The sequence below is a fragment of the Strix aluco genome, chromosome 5 (genome assembly GCF_031877795.1).
Source record: "Strix aluco isolate bStrAlu1 chromosome 5, bStrAlu1.hap1, whole genome shotgun sequence".
Lineage (NCBI taxonomy): Eukaryota > Metazoa > Chordata > Aves > Strigiformes > Strigidae > Strix > Strix aluco.
Window position 1 is genome coordinate 75,002,789 of NC_133935.1, and position 18,367 is coordinate 75,021,155.

The following is an 18,367-nucleotide window of genomic DNA, read 5'->3' on the forward strand; positions in this document are numbered from 1 at the left end:
GTTTCTGCCTTGCTTGTTATGTAACAGTATTAAGTCCAACTTTCAAAATGAATTGAAAATAAATAGGTGTGCTTCACGACATTCTAGTGCTTTCTGTCTTAGAGTGTTTTCAGAAAAATGGTCCTAATTTAAATTACTGAAATATGGGGCCATTGAAAGAAGGGAGAAAGAAAGGCCTCAAAGGAAGGTGGTGTGCTGGATACAGAGTGAGCTGCTCCATGTTTTCTGCCTGTTTCTAGGTCTCAGTTGGATGTCAACAGTGTATAGATGCTACTACAAAATCTCATTGTATATATTGTACAGTATCACGAAGGTATTGTTTGCTTTTCTGCTGAAGACTTAAATTCTGTTATTCCCTCTTAATATTTTATTTTATTATTTCAAGTATACTTAATATTATTTTTATTATTTATTTATTATTTTGGTTCTTGTTCTGTGCTGGGAAAAGTGAAAACCATTCTGTATATACAGATTTATGCTAAGCTGACCATAAACAACAGGGTTCATTTTTTCAATCTTCTAAACACTGGTCAAGCACCAGTGTTTCACATAAATGTGCTTGTTTTGTAGACATTAATATGAAGAAAGAAAAAAAAGTTCCAGCTTTGACATATGATGAGATATCAATAATCAAAATGACATAACAGAAATGTCCATGATCACTCAACCCGAAAGAATTCATGATTAATAGTGTTATGTGCTGGAGATCTAGGTATCCAGAGAGTTTCCATGCTTTCAAAGAAAAACAAGTGATGAATGTATTGTTTTGCTGATCTAACGTAACCTCTCTGCTGTTTGCTTTTCTTCCTGTAGACCACCACTGGCCTTAACACAACTACTGCATCCGTCCTTCAATTTTCGCTTGGTAAGTTTAGCTTACTCTTTCACCTGAGAAATTGTAGAAAGTCATTTCTGCAAAGGAAAATGACCCTCAAGTTCAGGTTTACCCTTCTGGTCGATGTTCCACTTGACATGAAGGACTAAAAAAATCTTTTAAAAACTACAGCACATTTTTTAATCTCCTAACCTAAACTTTGGAAAAGAGAAACTCCAATGGATACTCTGATGATGGGAGGCATAGTCATGTTTGGGTTTTGGTTTTTTTCACTCATTTTATAACTTGATTATAATCTCTTGTTCTTTCTCTGAAGTGTGATTACTGTTTGTTTTAACATTTAAAACCCTCAATATATTCCAAGTTACAGCTAGGTAGTGCTGTTTTTAACACATCTGTATGAACAGAATAGGTAAGGTAGACCAAAACTAAATGCTATTTAGTTCATATTATCAACAGCGTGATTGTATGCTGTATTACTTAGAATACCTGCTGTAAGTTATTGCACATTTTCGCTGTGTAGCTGTGGCTATAAATTATGGCAGAAGTTGTGGCTTGGGCTGAGGGCAAATTGGGAACACGGGTTGCTAACTCATATCTCAGTGTTCGAAATATGAAGGAAAAATGTTTTTATGATATAAATGATTCAATAAAAAAGCAAGCAGGAAATGTAGCCTGCTTCCTCTGTGGACCCATGGATATGTGTTTCCAAATCATATTCCTATTTTTAAAAAAGTAATTCTCCAGAAGTATCTCAGCAGATGTGTGATTAAACTCTGGAAATCTCATCTGGAAATAAGAGCTATCAGGTAGCTTGGCAAGCATCTTGGGTTTTTTAATGGATTGGAAATCAAAATCCTGGAAGGCTCAGAAATACACCATTTAAATTTTTTTTTTACCTGAAGTTGTTCATTTAACTAGTTGAGGTCATCATTACCTGTCACCCTGCAGTTGACTGCATTGTTAATAGTTGTAAGGATTGATACCTATCCTTTTATTTTTAATTAATGTTTTCAGAAAGCCAGAAAAAAATGTATCCATTCCTAAACTGAATTACTGCATAAATACTGGGCACCTCCAGTGAAAACCAGCCTGGAGCTACCCTGCAGTTTCATTTATTCAGTGAAAGGGGAGCAGCTCACTTGATCTGCTAGGACATGTTGCTTGCCTGCAGAAGCCCTCCCTCCACTGACTGTGCCCAAGGATAGGTGACTTTTATAATGCTGCAAGCTTGCAATGATGGAGGAATTTTGTTTTTCAGGAAAATTTACAAAAATCTTCTATAGATTATTCTTACAGTGGCCTGGAGTGGTTAACAGCAATGTAAGCTGAATGGGTTGGTAGGTAAATGTTTGCTGTCACAGCTCAGTGGCTTGTGTCTGCTGCAGGTGAACTGCAGAAAGGTGCAGGCTCCCAGAAGTGTCAAGATTTCACTAGTAGCCTTTGTTTCTATCGACTGGGGACCATATAAAAAAAAACAACAGTAACAACAGGCTGAGTAGGAAATACTCTATATGATAGAATTGCCATGAATATATGGTAGGAATACCTTGACCTGTACCAGTAGAAACCAGTAAAATTCCCAGTATGATGTAGGAGGAGAGGGGTGGATGCAAGTCTTGAGTAAATCAAATTTCAGCCTGAAGTTCAAAATGTATCACAGTTCCTCGTGTGCTATGTTGAGCTTGAAATACAGTGCAGATTGGTTTTGTAACTGATAAAAACCGGCATGAGCCAGGGGACTGCTGCTGAGCTCAGCAGTACTTGGCTTTAGAATCATAAATCTAAACTATGCATTTGCCAGTTTCCAGCTTATTCCCAAAGGTCCGATTTAATCATAACCCTATTTAGGGATTCATCCAAGGGAATTGCCTTTTTTTTAAAAAGAATGTTTAACACTTTCTATCGACCACAGAATAGCTTAAGCTGTAATCTTTTGGGGGTATCTTTATATTAAATTTGTCACATAGCTTTGGCCACATTAAAGTGCATACCCTTTGATTTCGCTCATCACTAATTATCAGGTGGAATTTTGTATTTGCAGGTATATAAGCAGATGATGACTAGGAAATGAAGCAAAAAAATGGTCCTGATTTCACCATAAAACCCAGATCCTTTTAAACTGTGTGGTCAGGAAAAATAACACTCTAGTGAATTTTTCATTAATTGATATTCTGTGTAGTTTTCTTCATGTACCACCTCTTTGGTAGTCTTGTCCTTTAAAGGGTAATGGGATTGAAAAGGTGCACTTAAGATGAAGGCTTAATTAGGATGAAAATGTAATTAGAAGGGCCTATTCAACACAAGGACAACATTAATGTGAAGTATCCTTTCCAAATGAGAGCAACTTGTCTGCCACACAGCATTCACTTGGAGCTGGTGGCATTGCCTTTTGGTCCAGGGCTGGGGGGATGTTTACATACATGCACGCTCTGCCCAGGTGTGTAGAAAATTTCAATTACTCCAGATGTCTAACTCATCCATGACTATATTTCTTCAAGACCAAACTCCGACATGTGAATGACAAAGTCTGGCAGTTTCCTTAATGTTCAGTGGGATTGTTAACTGAGATATTTAAAGCAATGCCTTTGGGCTCTCAGGCCAGAACATCTAATTCAACATCTTGGGATTGCAGGATATTGCACAAAAGCCTCCAGACTCAGCTGCCACACAATGTTAGTCTGATTCATTAGCTGAAATATTCTCCATTTCTCACTCCAAATCTCAGGCTTTTCCCCTTAGCTACATCCTTGGACTTCTCCAGGGATGAACATGATCTGTCATTCACGTAGACCACTATGATGGAAGGTGACTTATAGTACTGAGAGATTAGCAACTGAGCTAAACACAGGAAGAAAGAGACTCATGAAATCTCATAAGGAGAAGAGGAAAGGCTTTAAGGAAGCAATGCCAAGGAGTGAGGTGTGCAAGGAGTTCTGCTCATGCGTTGTTCCTTGGGTGTCCTCTTCAAGCATATGCTCCCATGGCTGTGGTGTACATGGGCTGTGCATGCTCTGCGTGGGCAGTTCAGCATTGGCAGGCTCTTCCCATCCCTCCTTCCTCCACAGTGCCTCTGAGTCAAACACCAAGCTGAAGTCAAAGGCACTGTGATGAGTACCAATGCTCAGCCTGGCCTCTGGGGCAGGTGCTACTTGGAGTGGTATGTGTCGCAATGTGAAAATAGTTAATGCAAAATATTATATTATCTTGAAAAACTTTGTTCCATAGCTCTCTCCTTATGACTTAGTATTGCTAGATTGTTTTTGGCTGTTGCACAATATTTGAAAATGGGAATAACTTGATAAGGAAAGCTCTCACTCTTCAGCTTCGTTATGAAAACTTCTGAACACTCCTCTGAGAACAGGATGATTTTGACAGTATCGTGTACTGGGTAAATATATAATGTTTATAAGGCAGAATCCTTCTTTAAAATTCCTTTCCCTTCAACTTTTATGCCACTATCACCAAGATCCTCTGTCATTACTAGAACAAATTAGCAATTCTCCCTCCCCACTCCACCCCCATTTTTAAAAAAAATCTAATCCCCTATTAAACCAAACTTGATTTGGGGAGGAAAGGCTTTCTTTTAAGTTAAAAAATACCTTCTCAGAGAGAATAGGTCTTCAAACATTTCAAACATTTGGCACTTCAACTCCATTTTTTAAAGATCAAGCTATTAGTCTTGCAAACAAAGAACTAGCCAAAGGTTCAAAAGTTTTTTTTGTTTCTTTGGAGAAGAAACTTGGGCTTGGACTCTCCCTCCCACAAAATCATGATAAAGAACTTTTGCAAAAGTTTGGTTCTCAAATCTAACAGATTTTCCTTTGGGCCAATCATTAATCCCTATTTTCAGTCACCCCCAAAACTACCTTTCTAGGCAAATATGGGATTTGCAATTTTTTCAATATGTTTCTAATGATAAGCCATCTTTCCCTAATTGATTGTAGCTGAGTTATGGTCATTTCATATGTGTGGCATTGGCTTTGGTTTAATGCAAAAGAGAAGTTGAAATGAAATGCAGAATGTGCCAAGTAATACAGTACTAAAGCAAAAAATAATTTGCATGAACCCCTAAGAATGAAACCTCTCAGCAGCTCACTGTTATCAGTTCTGTGCACTGCTGTCTGATACACTGAAACAGCACCTTTTGACAGGGATGATTTGCTTTCTTATTCACTGGGATCTTGTGATGGAATTACTACCTTTATATAAGCAACATTTAAATATTCTACAAAGGACTGCAGTGATTCTAAAAAGGAAATTGTAAAAGTATGCAAAATCTTATTTAGAAATCAAGAAGTGTGAGGTAAAACATAAAATCCATCAGTGTCCATGCCCATGCCATATCAAGAAAATTTAACTTTCTTTTGTTTTATGCATACTGCAGTCTTCTGAAAAGCCTTTCTGTAAGCTTAGTGGTGATCATGCCAGAATTCCTGGCATCCAGAAAAGCATGTATGGAAAGTCTGCAACAGCTACATGTTGTCCAGGACTTGACACAGCTTTTATACTTCAGATTTAAAGTGGCAAGACCATGGCATACTTGAAAAAGTTGGAGTGTGTGCTCACTGTGACAAATGAAGCATCTTACAAGAAACTCAATATGATGCAGAAAAACTCTGCCTGAAATAAATAAAATAATAAAACCTTGTCCCTAAAGTTCTGTTGGGCACTGTCAGTACTACTGAGTTGGCAAAGCAGGTGCCCCTCTCTGAGAGCCTTATTCACTGTTAACATGAAAGTCTTGAAGATGCAGCATGCATGAGCACAGGTGATCTTCAGTGCCTGGACAACAAACAGTCTTGACACTGGAAATTCCTTAGGTAATTTTGCTGCATGGATCATATGGTTAGTCCCTGCTATTGCTAGAAAAAATGGTTTGACATGAAGCAAAACACGCATCTTCATTTTTCACACTGTCCCGCATGACATCCTTGTCTCTAAATTGGAGAGACATGGGTGTGATGGATGGACCACTCGGTGGATAAGGAATTGGCTGGATGGTCACACTCAAAGAGGTGTGATCAACGGCTCGATGTCCAAGTGGAGAGCAGTGACAAGTGACATTCCTCAGGGGTCCGTATTGGGACCAACGCTGTTTAACATCTTTGTTCCCGACATGGACAGTGGGATTGAGTGCACCCTCAGCAAGTTTGCTGACAACACCAAAGCTGTGTGGTGCGGTCGACATGCCTTCAGGGAGGAAGGGATGCCATGCAGAGGGACCTTGACAGGCTGGAGAGGTGGGCCTGTGCAAACCTCATGAAGTTCAACAAGGCCAATGCAAGGTCCTGCATGTGGGTCGGGGCAATCCCAAGCACAAATACAGGCTGGGCAATGAGTGGATTGAGATCAGCCCTGTGGAGAAGGACTTGGGGATATTAGTGGATGAAAAACTGACTATGAGCCAGCAAAGTGTGCTCACAGCCCAGAAAGCCATCGGTATCCCGGGCTGCATCAAGAGAAGTGTGGCCAGCAGGTCAAGGGAGGGGATTCTCCCCCTCTACTCCGCTCTCATGAGACCCCACCTGCAGTGCTGTGTCCAGCTCTGGAGCCCCCAATATAAGAAGGACATGGACCTGCTTGAGCGGGTCCAGAGGAGGGACACGAAGATGATCAGGGGGCTGGAGCACCTCCCCTATGAGGACAGGCTGAGAGAGTTGGGGTTGTTCAGCCTGGAGAAGAGAAGGCTCCGGGGAGACCTTAGAGCGGCCTTCCAGTACTTAAAGGGGGCTATAGGAAAGATGGGGAGGGATTTTTTATCAGGGAGTGTAGTGAATGAATGAGAGGTAATGGTTTTAAGCTGAAAGAGGGAAGATTTAGATTAGATATAAGGAAGAAATTATTTCCTGTGAGGGTGGTGAGACACTGGAACAGGTTGTCCAGAGAAGCTGTGGCTGCCCCCTCCCTGGCAGTGTTCAAGGCCAGGTTGGACGGGGCTTTGAGCAACCTGGTCTAGTGGAAGGTGTCCCTGCCCATGGCAGGGGGGTTGGAACTGGATGATCTTTAAAGTCCCTTCCAACCCAAACCATTCTATGATTCTATGGTTAAAACCAGAGTTTTCAGTGTCGGGTTTTAGTAGTAGATATTAATCTGTGAGAGTGGTTTGTGATTTTGCCAGATGGACTCTGTTTGTCCTCTCAGTAAAATCCCAGTAGTTATTATTCAAAAGATGGGTCATTCATGTTATGATCTGCATGTTGGTCTGGAACCAGAAGCATTTGGACCTTACCCATAGAGTAAGAATGGCCCCTTTCTCCTGCTGCTTCTGGGGTAGCTTCTTTCACATCATCCAGTCTCTTCTCTGCTATCTGTTGCTATTGCCCCTGCCATTGTTGCAACTTATTTTGTCTAAATATCCATCAGGCAACCAAATTTATTGATGATTACATGATTTGACAAGGATAAAACCTATGGGGTTCTCATGTAGATAAAACAAATTTATTACAATCACAAGCAATATGCCTGCAGCTTATCAGTCTCCCCTAATATCTTTCTAATGGAACCCTATAGCAAGGACAAATGTGTGCATCTATTGTTTTTAATATAGTTAAAATATTACCGAAGAAATATTATTATTGGTATTCAACTATTCAGGACTTTTTGGTGAGGACAGAACCCGACTAATTCAGGGTGCAGATACATCACTTGGGTGATCTTCTTTCAGTATTATCCTCTTTGTCCCTATTTTATATCTTCCCCAAAAGGAAATAAAATACTAAACTTTCTGCTTTTACATGCACAAAGTTTTCATTGACAATTTTACCGTATAATCACTAAAACCAGTAACAAAAACTAATAATGTCTCCAAACTTGTTCAACACACTTTCCACCCTTGCAACTTTATTTTCTGGTTGAGTAATCAGCTCTGTCTTCACTTCAAATTTCTTCAGCTTTTTAAATCCACCAGACCATCAGCTGTAGTTAACTGAAGAGTAATTGTATCACCTGTGATGACTATATTTATACTGTCTTTTTTCTTTTTAAGAGGTGAAGAGCATGTGCAATGCACATACCAAGAACTTGCATGTGGCTTAGTTTATTTAAAGTCTGTTTTTAATGCTGACTGACTTCACAGCCCTCTGTAAGTGTAATGGAAAAAACTATTTAAAACATGCTATTGATTGCTTTTGATTAACATATGAGTAAGTGTCATTGATTTGGATGCAGACCTTTGACATAATGGTTCCAAAAGGGTTTTCATGTCATGTCCTACCTCACCCTAAGACTTCACGTTAGTGAATCATTGACCCAGCAGTCTCTATTACTCTTCCTGAACTACCAAGGTTGCTAGGGTCTACATGAAAGCAGTTTTACTCAGCAAATCCATGAACTAAGTGTCTCAGTGATGTCTGAAGACAAAGCATGGATAGTCTTTATCACCTTTAGTAAAAAAAATGTAATTTTTTTTACAGGCTTAGGTTTTTTTCCTTCATTTTTGTAGTGGCAATTTGACTTTGTTACCAGTGTGAGTCTTGCAGAATTAAATTATAAAATACAATTCATTGCATAGATAATGGAAGTACTTCTTTTTTTCCCTCATGCATATTCAAACTACAGATGATTAATAATAAAAATAATAATCAGAATTGTTGAACGTGCCTTTGGATTAGTCCTTACCTGCCAAACTTCTATGCTTCAGAAAACACATTTATTTCCCTATTAACCTCAGCATATAAAAGACCATGATGGAAAAAAAAAATCTTAAAAAAATTATCTAATTACATAAATACTGCAGCTGATTCACTGATTCCCATGTATTTCTGTCGAGGAAATAGCAGTCTCTCTGGGCTGTCCTCTGGAGCAGCATCTGAAGGGCTCTGCAGAGCATTTGCGCAGCACTGATGCCTTCTCCTTCCATCCAGAAACATCCTGGCTCCACTTTAGCTCAGTCACGTGAACAACGATGACTGCATTTGGCCCCATGTAACAGTCTGAGGACACTTATCATTTATATTTTTATCATGTTTTAGTTCAGTTCTGGTGGCAGCTGTTATATTGACAGTACTGCTTGTATGGCATCTATTTATCCTCTGCTTGGATTCAGACCACTCGATAGAAATTCACACATCCAAACATGTTTTGTTAAATAAGCCATATCTTTGTCTGAGAGGAACCATTGCTGATCATTTTCTCTTAATTTCCATTTTTGTTTAGTCAGTTTTATGATTAGCAGAAGCTATCAGATGACTGACGAATGCTGTAATAGCCATTTCATGATGTAACACTGGGCTTGTGCTCAGCAGAATGGGACAGAGATGAGTAATTTCCTACAGAATTGCTATGAAAATTCATTCACATGTCTCTAGAGAAATACCAACGTGAAAAATAAGCCCCTTCTGAACTCAGCATGGAAAAGTATATGATCTTTTAAATCCCTCACTACTTTGTTAGCTCCACACAAAACCACTGTGGTGCCAAAAGTTTTGGGCATGTAGAGCTACATCCTGCACTTCAGTCACCTGCGTGGATGATTTTCTTCAGTCACCCAAATTTCTCCTGCTCTGATGTCTTCCAGGAAGCACCAGGTTTGCTGTGCAGGCCTGGCACATCATATGGTCATGCTGACAGTGGTACCAACAGGGAAGAGACTGGCCAGTTCTGCTGGTCTGGTGGCCACAGGACAGATGTGCATTAGGCAAATGTGCACTAGGCAAATGTGGACCACTTTTGGGCTGGCATGAGGTTCTAAAGGATTTCGTGTTAGAACCATGTCTGAATTGAGCTTAAATAGTTCATAAACCAAGTTTTTAAAACAGGCAATTTAAAGCACTAATGTCCATGAGAAATGAAGATTATGAAATTAAGCTTGATTGTTGCTATATTCAGATCCAGCCCCCTCTAAGCAATGAGAACAGAGCACTGAGTGTATCTGAACCCCCAGGTTATTTTGTCATAATTTCTTTCCTTTACATTTGGGAAAAGCTTGAGAATTCAAAATAATTCAGTGCCGAAATTGGTGTAATTCACCATTCTGCATTTCTTCTGCTTGCTTCATTTCCCATTTCCAACTGGATAAAACAATATTAAGGTTTTTGACTCGCCACCCAAATTGCCATTTGCTATTGCCTGACATGTAATCTACTAGTTTCACCTTCCTGGCAGAGAAGTCCTTTGTGTAGATGCATAGGTTATAAATTACATTTAATGTGAAAGAATAAGACAGGTGAGTAACATCATCTAGCACACTTCACCTAGCATGTGGAAATGTTAGGTGGTGTTTATTGATTTTGCTGAGTTATACAAGAAGGGCTGCCTAGATAATGCCTAGATTGAAACGAGGGTTTAAAGTTAATGCCGTATTTGAAAGACATTTTAATGGCCTTGAGGTGAAATGATTTGTGTTGTTTTGGCTAGCCCAAGGTTACAATGAAATACTGTCTTTATTACTTCTGTAGGAGGACTTCTCTGCCACTGTTACGAATTAAAATGTGAGCGTTACAGATTTACTGTAAGGAGAAAAGCAGAAAAGATAAAGAGAGCCTCAGGATTCAGAGCCAGAGCAGGTGGCTGAGCCACTGCCTCACAGTTGAACACGGACCATTACGGAATTGGTTGCTGCAAATAATAAATGCTGGATTACAGACTCACTTTCATCTTAATCCTGCTCGTATCATTGTATGAGGATAACACTTTTGTATGATTAAAATTGTCCATTTTTGAATTAACTCAAACAACAAAGCATCTGTAGTTCCCGGGGGGAACAGAAAAGCCCCCAGCTCAACAAAATGCTCCTGGGTCTTTCTCCAGTGGGCAAGGGAGGGGATTTCCATGAAAGCAAAAGCAGATAAAAATAGAAAAGCCCATCAGGAATTGCAAAGAAAAAGCTTTTGCCAAACTAATTATTATCTACCCACATATAAAGGCAGGCAATCAGTTTTATAGGGTTTCAGAAAAGAGAGACACCTCATCTCAGGATTTGGCTTGAGAGATTTTCTTGGTGACAGGGAATTTCGCTAAAGCAGGCAAGGAAAGGACTTTCAAATCTTTATATTCAAGATACCTTCTTTGACACACCAGTTCTTGGGACCAATGTGTTTTCTATTGCCTCTCTAGAATGGACTGGCTGTAGGGATCTAAATAAAACATCATTTACCTTCCTGCAGTACTTTAATACCCTTATCAGCATCTTATGGTGCTCATTTTCTTGATTATTGACCTCCGCAGCTGACCCAGGCTGCTAAACAGAATTAAACAAAACGTCTCTTTCTACTTATTGATACATATCAATGTATATTGAACTACTTTAAGTTTAAGATGCTATAATTTAAATTTTGCCCAGTTTCATTGAAAGGTCACCCTCTCATTTAGAGGATCTCCACATAATCTGACATTAAGCATTTAATGGCAATAATGTTGAAGCATACAATATGGGTATACCAGTAGAAAATGCTTGCTGGGCACAGGGCTTACTACTTGGTCAGACATTCAAGAACCACTGTAAGAGTATTTCTGGGGTGTTAACAATATTGTGGTTTCAGGAGCTGTAATTCTTGGCTGTTCATTACATCCAGGTCCTAACAAGTTCACTCACTTTGCCTTCAACAAGGTGCTCTATATGATGTTAGTGCACTTAAGAACATGGTTAAATTTAGAAGCATCATGTGATTATTTATTTGGCAACAGACACATTACCCAAGCACATACCTGCTGGATCTATCTCAGAAAGAGACACTATAAATAGCTGAGCATCTTTACATCAAAATAAATTGGAAACTGGCATAAGGGAAGTACAGCTTTCTGCCTGGCTTATTTTTCTCTCCTTAATGTTCTCAGCACAGAAAGCAATATGAGTTGTGATCTTGTTGGTTAGAACAAATTTGTGTAAACACAGGAAGCACATCATATCTCTGAACATAGATAGACTAAGAGGAAGTTGAGCCAGATAAGTATTTCCTCAGACTTGACTTCTCATTTCAAGGAAATTAGCTGCATTAATTAATGAAAAGTACATTTGCTGTTATTGGGAATCCTGGAAGGAGGTGGGTGGGAAGGGACCGTGGGAGGTCACCTGCTCTAGTGCTCCAACCAAGACCACCCTCTGGGAGAGGACAGCTCGCTCAAGGTCCTGTCCACTCAAGGCTTGGCCTCCTATTCATTTTTAGGACTTCATTTCTGAAGTCCTTCTGATTAATTTTTATCAAATGTATTTACTAATTATCCTTCTAATCATTTACAGTTTTACTTTGGAGGCTTTTAGCATCCTTGTCAACTCTTCATTTTTGCTTAGATGTAACTATCCAGCACCTCCAAAATGGAACAACAGCCTAAAGCTGCCAGTGGAACAAAAGTTAGCTGCTCTCTGAAACCTGTGGAAAAGAAATAGTTGACACTTTGCATTTCAAAATTCATAATTTTCACTAATGCTAGAGTAGATCTGATTTTTACCAGAGGCAAATACCATTGACATTTTTGCTTCCTAGTGTCAGGTATTTATTTCAGATTGTTTATCAGAACACATACGGGGTACAGATAGCCAAAATCCTCTTTTCACAAGGGAGAAAAAAGCAGCCAGCAATAAAAATATTTAATTCTTTCCATGAAAAGGTAGACTACAATTACAAAATAGAATACAGTTCTTACAGTTTTTAATTTGAAGATTTTTTACACTTAAAGTATGTATTTATACTCTGAAGTTGTTCTATAAACAAAGACAAATTTTAAAAAAATATTCTAAAGATCTAAAATGTGTCATAATTAAAAATCACACTTGTAATTAGATTTAAAGTTGTGGCCTCAAAGAAAAATTAAAATGCTCTTGCGACCTTCTCTAGAGGAAGTTTTCAGAGGTAGAATGGGATGAACAGGGAGTTGCACGTTTTTGTACCGGTGCTCTGGTATATCCAGCATAAAATATTCCATCCTTTAACATGATTAAAATCATCTCATTCTTGATCAGAAGCCAATATAAACATATACCTAAAAAAACCTAGGATTCGTGAAGCATTCATTATACCAAACTGTATGGTTCGTTAATTTGGAAAGAACTATTAGCAAGCCAGCCAAATTTGACCATTAGTAATTTATAGTATCCAGTTTGGCTTAATTCAAGCAATATCAGCAAATCATAATCCTTAGCAAACACTAATCATTATTCATCACATTAACAAAATGAATAAAAGCAATCTTCTAGCATTAGATAAACAGGATTCTTTTCAGCTCCCTTTTGTTTTTCAGGCCACAGTCAGGACAAAATTCAAACCCTTTTACAAATTTTTCGTGTGAATTTTTCTTGTACAGTTCCATGGTAGACTCATTTGCCTTAAAGCCAGCATTAGATATCTCATCTGCTTATCCACGGAAGCACTTGCAGGAACTATCAAGAGGCTGTCAAGAGGCGGAGGACGTCACAGTCTATAAGGAGCAAAATATTGCTTCCCTTGCAGATGGCACCCAGTTTTATCTCAGCAAAACACCAGCTTCTAATCAATGTTGTTAAGAAATCTTAGCGACCAACAGCCGTATGACTCAGGTTTCTGTAAATCTGACACAGTTGGAGGCAAAGCCATAGTGAGAATTAATTTTGCCTGCCATTGTCAGCCTGGATACAAATAACTGAATACCTGGATACAAATACCTGATATGAAGTGCCCTCATCACATCTTTCCTGAAATACTATGCTCTTAGTACTTCTACCTACATGATATTTTAAAAAATAAAGTATGTAAAATATTCACTAGTACTTTAGATGGCATTGAAGGAAACCAAAATCAGCTTAACAAGACTTAGGAAAAAAAGGCAAAAAAGTCATGACTGTCTCAGTTGGACATGTTGCAGATGGTCAGTGCTAGTCAGGTCCTGGCTATGGGTTACCAATCCTCTGAAACAAGCAGCCAAGCAATTGAGAAGCATACTTCTATTTCCCTTTTCTATTCTTTTCTATTTGGTTTAGGTAGAATTAACAAAGCAGCGGTCAGAAGCAGTTTAGCATTCCCATGCTCTGCCAGTCAAAACCCTCCCCTATTAGCATCAGTGTCTGGATTCAGCTTTGAGCAAATTTTATTTTATTAAAATTTGCCTTGAGGCAAAATCCAAGCACATAAAGCACAAGCCAAATAAATTAGCGTTTCAGAATATTCAGTATAGGAAATAACTGTTTTTATAACAGAAGCTGCTCATCGGTTTTGATAACAGACAAAATTGCTGTCTGAGCTTTAAATGTGTCATTTAAAATTAAATCCATGAAGGTTGTCTCTGCTTTAGCTTTTTTCCAAAAGTTTTAGAAGTCTGTGAACTTCAGCTAGAAGCCTATCAAAATAATCAAAATAACTCCAAAGGAGAAAAATACATTGTTCCCGAAACCCAAGGACAAGCTTGCATATACATATGTAAAGAAAAAAAACGGGCTATTCTTGGGTGGGGGTGTGTGGTTTGGTGTGTGTCATCGTTTGTGTGTTGCCACCCCCCCCACATCCCCACATATACTGAAAGTATAATCCTAACTCTTTGTCAGATTTAGGTAGCAGTAACCTCACCAAGACATCAGGTTTGCTGTGACATACTCAGCTTAAGAAAAACAATGGTCTTTTTTCTAATGCAGTAACTTACTAATGTAGACTTCTTTATGGCAATTACTATGCATGTTTTATTACCCGTTTTCATGACTAATTCAAACCCTGGGCATTCCTGAATTAAAACAAGCCTGTTCTAGTCTTATTCAAAAGGTTTTATGTCATCTTGTACAACTTTTTCTTTGGAGGATGGGAGGGTATGTAGATTTACAGTGTGACATCCTGCCCCTGCTGCTCTGCTAGAAGCTGACAAACTGTTTATTACTGTCGCTGGAAGCAGTGTGAAGGACACCTCCCTTCCCCAGCTGAATTTGCCCTCAGTTCCTGCTATGTTACTACTTGAATTTTGATAATCTGTTCACAAAGTCAGAGTATAGTTTTGCTGGTCAAGGTAGATGCAAACATCCAAACTGCAGATTTATACAAAATTATTTAAATAATCCTAATTTAGGATTACTGAAATGACAGTAATATGGAGAAATATTATTAAGTAATAGTAATATTGAAACTAATACTGAAAATTATATTGAAAGCCAGTGGCTTTCAGTACCATCTCAGTAAACTCTGTCCTGGAGTGCAGTTGTATGTTCACCTTCCTCCCTTGGGAAGATATAAGATATAAACACATCCATGTGCTTCTTGTATATTTAAAAAGGATGGTTCTAATCGCAAAGAATAATGCCTGAACCATGTTGATGATTTTTTCAAATGGACAAATTTCATTCTTTTTTTTGTCAGTTCGAGTTTTACAGAATTAGATGCTTAAATGATAAATAATCTTGCTATCTTATGATTTTGAGTTGAAAGTGTAAAAACACATTTGTTGTCACAGCCAGTAACTGCTACTTACATTGACCTTGGTGAGTTTCCCAAAGTAATTTTAATTTTAATTTTAATACAACCTGTCCTGTTTATTAAAATAATAATAAGACCCAGCACTTCTCTCTTTTCATTCTGTCTCTATTGCTCCCTTTCCAATAACACAAGTGAAATATGACATCTACCTTGCAAAGTCTTTTTCGGTGGCCCCATTTCTTTTAAGCAATAACTTTTATCTTCTTTGCATAGTTTGAGAGTGTTCAGATTTAACAGACAGCATTTTTCATATTGATTGTACTGACAGGTTGCTCTCACTTCCTATCATCTTTGCAGTATGGGTAGCAAATATGGCCTTCTCCCCCTTTTAAGGAGCATGTTTGGACTTGGCTTTGCTTAAGAGCGCTGTACCAAAAGTTGGTAGTAACACTAACTGAAATGGCACCATGTTATAAAGTCAATATTGCTGGTTATTTTTACTGTTTATAGTCCTTTAATTTCTGTCTAACAGAAGACTCAGTATGTTGCTCTTTTGCCTCACAGCCTCTGGCCAGCCAAAGTGGTTAAACTGGCTGAAGTTCACTGATTTTTGAACTGAATTCCCCTGAAATAAAATGAACGAGTGTGATTAAGGGTTGGAACTCCTAAACGCCACAGAAGTAGGAACTAACAGCAGATGTCACTCAGTAAAGTAGACCATCTCAGCAGATGGGCAAATATGAAACGCAAAGGCTTTTCCTGACATCATTTGGTTTTAATATGATAGAAATAAAATGCCTTGTCAGTAAAATATAACCAGACAGTTGCTTTGTAGTCATTTTGGGTACATGGTTGGTAATTCAAAATCCTGCTGCCTTTGCAATATTTATTATTCTGTGCCTCGTTACAGCAAGAATACGTGTCAGACCAGCTGAACGTACCACACGCAGCTGTAGTGGCTCAGAAGTATCTGTTCCTCTATTTACAATTTAATATTAGTAAAAGATACAAGAAAGTAGCTTTGTGGGTCAGTTCCAGGATGCTAGTTGATGTATCAGGCAAAATTATAGAGATGAGATTTCATCCCAGGTTTTAGGGTGGTTTTGCCCCTGCAGAGGTATGTGATGTGTATCTCAGAGTAGAAAAGCAGTTCTGTAGGGCTGAGAGCTGCGGATGTGAACTGCCTCAGGGGAGCTGGGGCTGCAAGCAGTGTACTTAATGACATATGTTCCCATTAAAACGAATAAGCTGTTCTCTTGTACGAGTGGTTAACACCTTTTTAATCAGGCCATTTATTTCATTACAAAAATAAGTACCCCGAGTTGGAAAATGACAGTATTTTATGGTCAACAGTTTCCAGATCTGGGTATATATATACATTTATACATATATAAAAATATATGTATATACACAACTTTCAGTGTGACTGAACGCATCTGAAGCACACATAAACATAACATACTACTCATAGCACACATAATACATATTCTTACTGTGAGCAAAGCTGTTGTGCTCACTCAGTACTATCCTGATGCCATCAGAGGTGCTGTTTTATTGAGAGCTGCTTCTCTTAAATGTAGAAGGTAGCTGATGTCCGCTGCTTTGAATCTCACATTTCAACATGCTTATGAAGTAAAAATTTTGATCTTTGGAGCACGGGTTAGGATTTGTCTGTTTCACTGGGTGTTGAATTTTCTGAGATAGATGAATTATCTCGTGTCTGAGGAAAAACAGTATTTTTAGCGTATTTAATTACCACTCAGCCTGTTTATCATGATTTCTAGGTTGAATTTTTCAATCCCAGTTTTTGTTATTTTGACTGTCCCCTTTATTAACTGTTAAACTCACCTTTTGTGACAACACCCAGAAGGCACCCTTTTATAAATCAAAAGTAAATATATTACCCTACCTTGCAGGGGTGCCATAAGGCTTAATTAGTTCATTTTTTGTAAAGTGTTCTGAGATTCCCAGATCAGCATCAAATGTTTATTATTAATTATAGGCTCTAGTGAGTATATTGGATGATTTCTTAATTTAATTCTCTTCAGGCATCCTTAAAATAACTAATTTTGTAATGTCTTTATTCTTTTAAATTCTTAAAGCACATTTGCTCTTGGCTCAAGTAATTCCATACACATTTTCTTATCACTTACAGTTTTAATTCTGGATTTTTTTTTATACGTAGTAATATGAAAAACAGGCTTTTGTTGTTTTCCTTATGAATTCTGCTATGTGGATTACTCTCTAATAAGAAGGTTTTGTTTAAACATTACACGGTGGGTCTTTTTCTGCAGTGGGGGGTGTTAAGTAATTTTCTTGGCTTCCCCTGGGAAATTTGCAGAGATTACATAGCACTGCTGTGATTTATCATTTCTACTTTATTTCTGACTCATAAAGCATGCATTATTTTGTGTTTACCTTCAGCAACAGATCACAGGAAATTTCATCATCAATCAAAGCGCTTTAAAATCGGGAAAAGTGATGGTGTGACAAAGGCACAGTCAGCAACTATGGTTATTGGAGGATCATTTATTGCTTCATTGTGTCGTAACACTTCTCATTTTATTGCTTTTCCCAGGATCAGGTTCATGTCGCTTTAGTTACTCAGATCCCAGCATCACCGTGTCCTACAGTAAGAACAGTTCTGCAGATTGGACTCAGCTGGAGAAAATTAGGTTTGTTACAGCTTTTTAATCACTTTCATGCTTTCCGGCTGAGCAGGTGGTGTTTAAACCTGGTTCTTTTAAAACTTGTTTCAATTGTTAACTTTTCAGTTCTCGCTTGTTCATGCACGTTAAAAGATGAGGGTGAAATTATGGTCACTAAAGCTAATTGCAGAACTGCCACTGGGTTTGGTAAATGACAGTTTCATCCACTGATTATGTGGGAGGTAAGGAAGAGAATGACTTCAGAGTTAAATGCAACTCAAAAACCACCAGGGTCAGGTGCCTGAAAAAACAAAACTTTGATGGCTTTTGCATTTTAGAACCACTTTTAATGTCAGCAAGAGCCATAATTTACAGTGTTACAAGTTTCTACTTTGGTAGGATAAAATGTTCAGTAAAAATTATTTCTAGTTTGATATGAACATTTGGTTCCTAACACTCTTATAATAACAAGATTATGGTGAATTATGCCTTGTTTTTAAACAAACTGGTTTACATGAAAGTGAAAAGTATTATAAATGGGGATTTAAAAATCTTTTATTGCATTGCGCACACCTTTA

General features: G+C 38.2%; 1 protein-coding gene across 2 annotated transcripts in view; it reads left to right on the forward strand.

Annotated features, from left to right (window-relative positions):
- The window catches only part of RELN (reelin), a 296,224-nt gene that overhangs the window by 145,393 nt on the left and 132,464 nt on the right, over nt 1–18,367 (forward strand). For both annotated transcript variants that reach the window (XM_074827840.1, XM_074827841.1), the window contains exons 8-9: nt 814–865; nt 17,720–17,816. In XM_074827840.1, the coding sequence (XP_074683941.1) occupies nt 814–865; nt 17,720–17,816 (149 nt within the window). The remainder of the gene's footprint in view (nt 1–813; nt 866–17,719; nt 17,817–18,367) is intronic.